We start from the raw sequence: 10,453 nt of genomic DNA, 5'->3' as shown, positions 1-10,453 counted from the left end.
CAGCCTGCGGCTCCTGTGGAGGACGGAGAGGAGGGAGGACACGGCTCTGGGTGCTCCTGCCTCAGCCACCCCCTTCCTCTGCTGAAGCACAGGGTGAGCCATGGTGAGCTCTCCGTCTGCTCGGACCCGTACCTTGCTTCTCAGGTGGCCTTTAATCAGTTTGGTTCACGGAGGGGAAATTTGAATATGTCTTTTCCAGTGCCTTTGGCTGTGTGGGTGCATCATTTCACCAGCACAGGTTTAGCTTTGGCTCGCAAATGGGGAGGCACGACGGTGATGGAAGGTGGGATGCCTGGTTCGAGTGCAGTGCTGGTATTGCTGTGGTGTGGAGGTGTCGGACACCTCCTTGGTCATGCCTGGGCTGGGGAGTCCCACCAGGGTCTGCGGGGAGGTCTCCCTGTCCTGGGGGCAGGGGTGGAAAGGGTGTTATGAGATGCTTTCTGGGTTGAAAGGTGTCACTGCACTTTGTCGGGGAAGGGCGGGTGCTGGTGCACCGTAGGGGAGCCAAACCACCACCAATAAAGTGACCACAGTTCTCAAGCAAGTTTTTCTGACCTCTCTTTCTTTTGCCATTGTATAAATGCGGCGGAGCTGAGAAGGGGCCGGTGCCTCTGCTGCTGTGCAGCCCCCTTCCTGCAGCACAGAAACTGCTTTAGTAGAGAGCAGCTCGTACCATCCTCCTGTGAATGCCTGTCCCTAAACCAGAGCTCTTCCATGCATTTAGCTACAGGATTTTCAGGAATAGGTTGACAGCATGGAGAAAGAGTTCGTGCAGTAAATACCTGTAAACTCTTATTCTCCTGGAGGATTTGAGCCAGGGACAAACCCTCCATTTGGACATAGTATTATGTCTGTAAAGGCAATGAAGCCTGGGGAAAGCTGCTCTTTTGGAGATAAGCCCTTGCTTCCACTTGCAGATGGGTGCTACACGTGCTCTGTCCATGGAATGAGATGCTTTTCTGTTAGTGGTGGCATGTAAGCACACAAGTCTTTGATTCAAGAGAAGGGCCCACTCCTCAGCATGCTCAGACACCGCAGCTGGAGTCAAACATGTCTGAGCTTTGTCTGTTTGTCACCATCCATAAGTTGCGTGAAACTATTTCCTCATTGGGTTGGATTTCCAGTAGCAAATGCCTCGGAATTACTGTTTAATGCCGAGCTACAGCATGCCATCTGGCAGGGGCTTGCCTGATGCCAGAGTAGTTATAGTGCAGCACATCTAGAATGACCCAGGCTTAGTGCTAAGAAACATTTATTTAAAAAAATTAAGATATCATAGATGACGCCAGTCACAGCAAATGATCATTAATCACATTTGTTCTTGAACAATAAATTATGACGCAGAGCATCATGCCCTTTTGGAAGAGGTTGCTGTCGACATACGCACTGGGGAAGATACAGGCACAGATATTTTCTAGCCCCTGATCTTCACAACAGTGATTTTCTGGCAAGAAGGTGCCCCGGTGGGGTGGCTCCAGTGTCCTGCACCCTCCGGGTTCTCAGCACATAGACTGGTGTGGGAGAGAGGAGCCTGTGAGCACGTGGATACAATACCGGGAAAGGACAGACTGGGAAATTCTATTAATGCACAGGAACAGGCAAATCACGAGATATAAATATTACTTCATGGTCACAGAGGTATAAGTAAACTAAATGCTAAATTCCAACATACAGTTTGCTTTTTATATTTTCAGATGTTTCATCATGTTTTTTGCAATGTATGTTACCAAGTATAAATCAGGGCTTGAAAATTTAAAAAAAGCTAGGTTAGAATCAATTTTACTTGGTTAATTAGGAAAGAAAGACTATTGTGAATTGGTATGGTACAGTTACAATATTTGGTCTCTGAATTTTCTTTAAAAAAACATGATTTTCACAGTATCAAAAGTGCTTATTTAAAAGAAATGTAGTGTAACAACAGTGACTAAAATTGTTGCATTTTTGATTATGAATAATTTAGTGGATGTAAAACAGGTTACTGCAGCATTTTAAAAAATTGAACAGTGCTCAGTTTACATAATTTTTTCTCTTCATAACAATAAATATAAATAAATTTACAAATAGTAATACTGCCTAGCACAAGAATAGACAGAAGCACAATACACAAGACTATAAACAAATCTAATCTTCTTTTAAAAAATCCTAAAAATAGGCACAATTCCTAAAATCTTCTAGCCAGCAATCAGTTTAATAATTCAGCAGTACCACTTCCTTCACGGGGTAAGGACTTTGTTTTTAAACCTAGATGTAACAGTTGCCTGCTATGGGTTTGATTTTTCATTTTTAGTATTTTTGCTCCATTTTTCCTACTTCATAACAATAAATTAACAATAGTTACGTCAGAACAGTGTTAGTGGTGCAAGTGCCTCCATAAACTGCCTGTAGTTTTTGTTCAAGGGCAATAGTTATTTGGCAATTTAAGAAAAAAAGGATGGTACATCATCAACCATTTTGGACTCCAACTTGGTGCTGACCAGCCCGTTGACTTGTATTGGCTTCTGCATAGGTGGTGACCCAACAGTGTCCGCATGTAAGTCCAGGTCACAGTGTCAATTAAATGTGTTTACCTTAACCGGACTATTCTTAGTTCAGTTACATTCTAGTGAAAGTTCCTGCTGACTGATGCCTTCCAGGTCCTTCTTAAGAGCTCACCAGTCCTGCAACACAAGTCTCCGTGCCCATTCCTCAGTCTTGCCTTGGGTGAAAGTGGTTCTACTAGCAACAGGTTGATTTGTTTTGGCATCACATGCTGTGTCCCAGTAAATAGCCATCACGTTCCACGCGTCTGCAGAAGGAGCTCTTTTATTGCTTTCAGGTCAGATTTTAACAGCTGGGAGAAACTGGCCCCTGAGTCAGAGGTCCATGGAATGGTGCAAAACTCAGAGCAGAGCGATGGGTTTGTTGCCTTGGGTGTTCATGTACTGAGCTGCCGCTACGTTGTCCAGTGTCGTGTAAGTGGTATAAAGGCCGGTGACCTGCAAGTCTGAGAAGGAGTGATTGCTGCCACTGGAGACAGGGGTGAGGCCAGGGGTGCCCAGGTCACAGTCTGAGAGGTGGAGCGGGGAGTTGCTGAAGGCACCCAAGGTATCAAGGCTGAAGCTGTCATCTTTCATTTCCTCCCATATGTTACCTTTAAAAGATTAAATTCTGGTCAGCAACACATCCAACCCACCCAGGCACTGTGTGTAGGGGTCAGTCCATAACTAAAGGGCTTTACCCACTGCTTAGGACCACGGCTGCTTGCAGATGGTACCACTTGTAGGTCAAAGGCAGTAAGAGTGTCTGTTCCTCCCTAAATCCTCTGGTTCCAGCAGGAGTCCAGACCTTTCCAGCCAGCATCCATCTGCCATGTGCTGACCAGAAACCCAGGGGTCACACTAGGCATCGCCACCAGCCAGGGAAGTTCTCCATTTACAGAGGTGGAAAACCAAGGCACAAGCAGAGCTACAGTTTCCCATGGGCAGAGAGGTGTGGTGTCCCAGATCCAGCTAGCTGGACATCCCTGCTTACATCTACTGCAGTGCCTACACTTGAACCATGGAAGGTGGTTTGCTGTCCCATCTAGCACAGGGCAGAAATGCACCGAGGAAGGCCAGGGAAGTCACGCTGCAGAGGTCAGCACCCAGCACAAGTTTTCAGCTCAGTTACATCCCACCCCAGAGCATCCTGCTGAGGACCCTGGTTATATATTCAGTGACTATGTAGTCATATAAACCATGCCATCCCCTACCCCAGCTTCCTTCTCCCATACCTTGCAATGCAAAATCCATAATGCTTGGGTCAAGAGCATCCACCTCGGCGTTCATGTCTGCTGTCATGTTCAGGAAGTCCGGAGGTGCACGTCCCATGGGATGGTGGGGAAGAGGGCTGTGGCTCATGTCAGGCAGAGTATGGAGAGGAGGCGTTTGTGCTGGTGCTGGTGAGTCTGGGGCGATGCGAGCCTGGGTCTGGATCTGGTGATGCAGGGGGATGGACTGCAGCGAGAGCGTCATGATCGGCTGAGGCTGCAGCTGGGAGATGGAGATTCGGCCTTGGGCTGCTGCCATGTGGTTCAGGGTGGAGACCTCAGACTCTGCCTGTTTGCTGGCCCGCCTGCAGTTCTCAGGTCTGTCAGTGATCAGCTTGTCTAGCTCCTCTGCACGAGCAATACCCATTCCCAGGGAAGAGAAGAGACAGTTTAACCCGTTTGTTCAAGCAGGGCCCAGCCAAAGCATTTCACAAGTGAGCACAGCCACACACTTTTGCCATAAAACTGAACTGGCAGTGTCTGTCACTGTACGAGATGCAGCACAGAAGGCAGGCTTTGACTGTGCAGAGAGCAAAGAAATGCCATCTACTTCCCTGCCCTTAGCCCCTACCCTAGTCAACCCCCATGGTTACCCCTAACTGAGCTAAAGAAATGATCACGTGAGACTTACACACAGCAACCAAGCCAATGGCAGCTGGCCCACAGTTGCAGAACGAATCATCCTCAGTTGGTCTCCTGCTCATAGGGATACACTGAATTCTGCTTGTATCTCAAGTAAGATTTGTATGAGAAACTCCTGATGGTTTCAATGGCACTTTTGTTTTTAAGCAAAGGAGAACACAATATCATTGGTTGTATGTTACAGATTTTGCAGTGAAAAACTCCAGTTGATTTTGCCCATACTGAGCTCATGAAAGCTTCAAAAACCTGTGTCTTTATAAATAAGAATGCAAAAGTTTTCGTAAAGGGAGAGTTTTGCAGAGGAGCAGGCAAAAAGCTGCATTAAAATGTGACACTATAAATACTAACACCGGAGGCAGCATAACTCCTCAGAAGGTCTTGGATGTGCTAGATAGGTTAGCATGGGGGAAAAAGACAATCCAATTTAAGGTGGGGACCAATTTGCACTAAGGGCCTCCAAAAATAGCTGTCAGTTCAGTTACCTCCTCCCACTGTAGTGTATCGCCCTGTCATACAACCTCAGGGCAGCAGCAATGACTTCATTCAGTGCAGAGCATGGGGTATTCCAGCTGAGCAGCTCAGAGGAAGAGGCCTTTGCAAGGTGTGAGAGCTCTGCACTAGCCAGCTCTGTTCCATATAACTTATTTCTTAAGATTCATGCATTCCTGGCCAAATAGCCATTTTTTCCCCTTGCCTCTCATACACATAGCAAAAGCGTAATATAAGCCCTACCTGGGTTAGCCATGCTCCTGTGAATAGCAGCTAAGTCCTTCCGCTTCCACTTCTGCATCTCCTCTTCCATCTTGTCAATCTTGGCAGGATTGAGAGCCCACAGGCACCCTTTGCGAGAGGTGCCACTCATCTTGTTCTCCACCTTCTCAAAACACTTATTCAGAGACAGGTTGTGGCGCACAGAGTTCTTCCAGCCATCAGGGGCTGTCTGAAAGATGCAGAAGGATGTTAGTGAAATAAGCCATGAACAAAGTATTTGTGATGTTCTACTTCAAGTGTACGCATACCTTGAAGTAGGGAAAGTGCTCCTTCATGAAGCTGTAGATCTCGCTCACTGGGAGACTGCCTGTCTTGCTGTTCTTCAGCGCCATTGCAATCAAACAACTACAGGACAGAGAAAGACAGGAAATAACAGATTGCCTATACTTAGCCATCGTGCCTTCTTCTGGTCTAGCAACCTCGGACCCATCTCTTAAGACACAAACAGCTGGCTGATCATGGGATTACTGTTCTCAAGCGCACAGAAGTCACCCTGTGATCCTGCAGATTTTACTCCTCTGCGCTATTACTCTACCTTTATGCTGATCTCCAGGAACTAGTTTGCTTGTTCATTCCTGCTACCCCTCAGAGGCAGCTTCCACAGAACTCCTGGGTGGATGACGGGATTTTTGTTCCCTTCAAAAGGAATCAAACACTCTCTTGCTACCACACCTACAGTGTTACGGTCATCCCGATGCAGGCTGTAGGCAATATGCTATTCTGCTCTCTACTCACCTATATGAATAGATCGGCTTGGGGTAATGCTTTGGATGCAGTTCTTGGGCAGAGTGAGGAGCCAGGCGTGGCTGAGAATAGTGTGGCTGAGTCCCATAGGATGTGTTGTAGATTGCTGCTGGGTTACACTGTATGCAGAAGGAAAATGTTGGATGCAAAATGTCAGTGGGTATGTAGGATTAGGGATATTTTATTGTTTTTCTTTTAAAAGAGTTCTAGATATGATCTTGGCAGGTACTTCAAGACACAAACGACAAGCAAATAACAGTACCTGTTGTGTGTTCTGTGCTAGGGCAAACACTTGCTGTGAATGAGGAGGAGGAAAGAGTTGTTGCTGTGTTTGTAAACCAGGAGATGGCTGCCCACCTACAGCATACTGGCTCATCTGCTGAGATAAAGGTAACAGACATGTCAGTCTTGAAATTACCGACATCTTTTCCTAAGAACTGTTGCAATAATAAGCCATCGAGGCTTGCTCTTACATTTGCTCCGTGTGTTGAAATAGAATTCAGTCCCAGGATTCCCTGTGGCAGGCTGGCCTGGACATGAATCATTGCTCCAGGTGCTCCTGTCGAGTGCATATTGCTTGCCACAGGACCTATTTTGGAGAAAGCAAAGGCAATGGATGTTCGCATGAAAGTACACTTCAGAAAAGAGAGCTGACATTTATTTTTAATAGATGCAGTTGAACACAGCTAAGCTCTGGAGTGGATAATCACACCTCTCTGTGGTTTTCCATCCCAAAAGAACCTAGAGCATTTCACAAATTGCAAAGATGACATCAGCCGCTTCTAAAACTTGTTATGCAGGGAATGAAAGATGACAGCTGTTTAACTGTCCACAGTGGTGTAACAGACACAGTATCTTACAAAAGGAAAAAAAAAACATATTCAGCACTATCTGTGCTCCAGAAGGATTTCTGCTCTAAAGCAAGCAAGATGATACGCTGAGCTCTCTCAATAGAATGCCTTAGGGAACAAGTGTGTTTACCTAAAGGATGTTCACAAAGGAAAGAAAGGCATTCAGTGAACATATGCTGTAAGTCTGTATGAAGCAAACAGGTATGGGGTAAATGAGGTACTCTTAATTTTATTGATGTTGAAACAAACAAGAAAGACTAATTACCTAGTTTCAAAGCTGTTGAAAACCTCTGAAATGCAAGTCTTAAATACCTTGGCCCATGTTCACACAACAAGGCACCAGCAACTACACTGAGCAGAAAAGCCAATTGGATCCTGAGATCTCTGTTGCCACTGCTAGGGCACTGTGCCTCTTGAAATGAAGAAAATGTATCAGCAATAGCCTTATTGGAAGACAACAGGCTCCAGGTCTTCTGACAGGAAGTGAAATGTAATGCATTTAAAAGGAATCTACTAATAGGAAAGCTACCCTGTGTGGGGCAAAGAGAGGAGGCAGTAGGCTGTGTCGTTTAAATCGCAGTTATTTAACATCCTAACAGTTTACCTGTCTGTTGTAGCATTGCATTCTGGGCACCAAGGCTAAAATCCATTCTTCCACTGGCCATCTGTTGTAACCGAGGAACATCAACAGACGTCAGCCACGACAAGGACTGTAAGTCACTGGGGAGGTCATCTTCACTCAGCTGGGAAGGGTCAGAAGCTAAGAGTCTGCAAAATAGCATGAAAGGTTAGCAGAGAGTGGAGATGCTGCTACACTGTCCCTGGTAAGAGGGGAGATGACTGGGATGTTGAAGCTCATGTAGGTCAGTGGGGAAAACCTGTCAGGCTGGAATTCCATTTGCAGAACTCAGATGCGACCTTTGGTTTCACAGCTGGCTGGTTACTGCTGCCCTTTACCTAATCACGTGGTCCTTCATACGATTTGAAACATTTTGGTTAAGAAAACTTCTTGTGCAGTATTTGTAGGGGAAGAAGGCATAAGAACCCGGAAGAGAAACTGCCTAGAAGCAAAACCAAAGCTGATTCATTATTTTCATATTTGTCAGAAATTTGCACTCATTGGCCTTGATGTAGAAGAAACCTGTCGGGACTTTTAACCTGACAATTTTGCATTAACCTTGAAATCCAGCGACCAGCCAGCCTTGGAAGGAGTTTCTGTGCTTAGCTCCTCAAGGACCTGTGTATGCTGCTGGCTGGAACACCTGGAGAGGTCTTTTCCCAGCCACTGCATCCCACTGGTGGGGACAGATCAACTGAGAGTTGCTGCATAAACAAAACTTTACAGATTGATCTCTTCCATTCAGATACATGAAGTTATTGATACTTAACAAGGAACCATGAAGCATATGAAACAATTTCTTAGGCAGTTTTTGACATACTAAATGATCAGAAGGAAAAGCTAGTGACTGGATGCACAACACCACCCAGCCTGCCTGTAGCTGACAAAACCGAGGCGTAATGATGACAGGCTGCTTTTGGTTTAAAGCTCTGTTTTTGATACATTCTGCATGCTCCATCCCAGCTGGTTTGTTTTGCTTCTGATAGAGTGCATGGTACAAAACTGAAATATTGGAATATATTTACAGTACTCAAAAATTCCTGTGTGGTCAAAACTACAGGTAAAGTCAAATGAAGGGCTAAACTACTTTTACTTATGTTAAACAATATTGAAGAATTCATGGGTATCTTGAGGAGTAAAGCAGTAATTAGAACATGTCAGGAAGTTATCATTAGATACCCAGGGTAAATCCAAAGGGATTCAGATCCAGGAAAACATCTTTCTCTTTCAGAAGAACATAGTTTAGTTGGATGTAGTTGATTTTGCTTTCAAAACAGAGGCTTTAAAGAGCTCTCTCATAAATATGTTAAAGCCAGCTGCGTGGTACTAATGCGTGTTCATTGCCAAATGACAACGCAGAAGCCTTAAATAAATCTGGTCTCTTGCTGAAGCATCTTTTATGTTTTACACGATTCTAAATCAGCTTAAAAGAACAAGGCAGAAATCTAGTGCCTGGCTGCCCAGGAGCTTTCAGCTCCTCTATTCATGATTTCCAGAAACACGTATCAAAGTTCCCTAAACTATTATCTGGGAGATCTTTAAAGCAGAATGTAGTTTATTTGTTTGTAAAAAGATTTTGAAAAGAAGAAAAGGAAAAAAACCCAACACCTGACCAGAAGCCAAAAGCTCAAATCCTGGCCAAAAAACATCTTCAAATCTCTCTCCCAGCCTACCCTGTTTTCTTTCTCCTACTGTAGTTATAGTGCAATAATTAGCATTGCCATGGTTACCACTGTTCAGTTATTTTGTGAGGCCTGGGACTTAAATACATAAAAAGACTATCAGGTGACGGCTCTCCCGGCCTGGAGATTGGCTGGATTGGAAGTAAACAAGAGCATTAAATGATTTGAAAACTGGGCAGGCTCATGTCGTTTGCAACAGTTGGGCCCATTCATGGGAAGCTGATAACCCATTGTGCCGCCAACGACTGCTGCCCGGTGGCACGTGGCCTCGATTGTTTTTGAGATTCTTGCTTAATTGTTTCCCCCCCCTCCTCTTTTTTACAAACTTCACATTAATCTGGCTGAATGACAGCCGACACACAACACACATCCACATGCCATCTGGCACCCCGGTCCCTGCCAGTCCTCTCAGACAAGTCAGCTCCTTCAACAAATAACGGGGTCAGATGGGCGGCGAGGGTCAGCACCCACTGCACACGCCTCCTGTCAGGCAATGAATCCGCCACATGCCCTCGCTGCTCCTCCGCATGGGACGAGCATCTCTGCACCGGAGGACCGCAGGAGTCACAGTGGTGCTCAGCAGCCTTCCTGGCTTTAGCTTTTCGGGAAACAAAGGCCCCTGCTTCACCCTTACCCTAGGTGCACTCATCCTGGTGCTCTTTCTAGTTGTGGGAATGACTGGCGATGCCCTGGGTGCGGTTGGATGCCATCAGAAGCTTGAACCGCAAATCTCCTACTTGCCAGTTAGCATCGTGCAGCGTACCCCTCTCAGCATCCCTGTGATGCAGACCCACGCAGCTCCCTGCCTCTCGCACTAATGCTGTGGATCCAAATGAGGGCAAGGAAGGTGACCGAACTTTTAAGTTGGCATAACATCCATTAGGCTCTATTTTAAACAGATACAAAGATGCAATAATATATAATAACTAGACAAGTGTGCAAGCCAGCTCTTTTTCCAAGGCAAAGACGTTTCCTTCCCTTCCCCATCCTAGCATGGCAGGGCTGTTTGTTTGAATTTGAGTTTACAGTTCTTTTAAAATCACCTCTGGCTGTTCACTTACCTTTTTTTTTTTTTTATGGATTTGTTGGTTGTCAGAATAACTGTTTTCATTAATAGTGGGGAAAAAAGTGTATTTAATCAGAATAAAATATTTCACATTTAAGGATTATTCTTCAGGTTGCCTTCAAAACCAATGTTGAAATTTCATATGTCTTAAAGAAGGTGAAACTGCTTTAAGTATGCCCATCGCTGTCTGACTGAGGTGTTTTAAATGCCCAGATATATCCTGCAGCATAAAACCAGCTTATCTCACAGTACACAGGCTCAATGTGTGTCCTGCTTTTAGTGAAAAAATGC

General features: G+C 45.3%; 1 protein-coding gene across 1 annotated transcript; it reads right to left on the bottom strand.

Annotated features, from left to right (window-relative positions):
- Positions 1-1,294: 1,294 nt before the first annotated feature.
- Positions 1,295-7,772, bottom strand: FOXN4 (forkhead box N4). Its single transcript, XM_041126221.1, has 9 exons — positions 7,753-7,772; positions 7,400-7,563; positions 6,418-6,533; positions 6,207-6,320; positions 5,936-6,063; positions 5,449-5,545; positions 5,162-5,369; positions 3,752-4,135; positions 1,295-3,130 (listed from the first exon to the last, which is right to left on the bottom strand). Exons 1-9 carry the CDS (start codon positions 7,770-7,772, stop codon positions 2,880-2,882), a joined length of 1,482 nt encoding a protein of 493 aa, XP_040982155.1. The 3' UTR covers positions 1,295-2,879.
- Between the last annotated feature and the right edge of the window lie 2,681 nt (positions 7,773-10,453).

This window comes from Aquila chrysaetos, chromosome 9, assembly GCF_900496995.4.
Source record: "Aquila chrysaetos chrysaetos chromosome 9, bAquChr1.4, whole genome shotgun sequence".
NCBI classification, from domain to species: domain Eukaryota; kingdom Metazoa; phylum Chordata; class Aves; order Accipitriformes; family Accipitridae; genus Aquila; species Aquila chrysaetos.
This window is presented reverse-complemented; position numbering and strand designations above follow the sequence as displayed.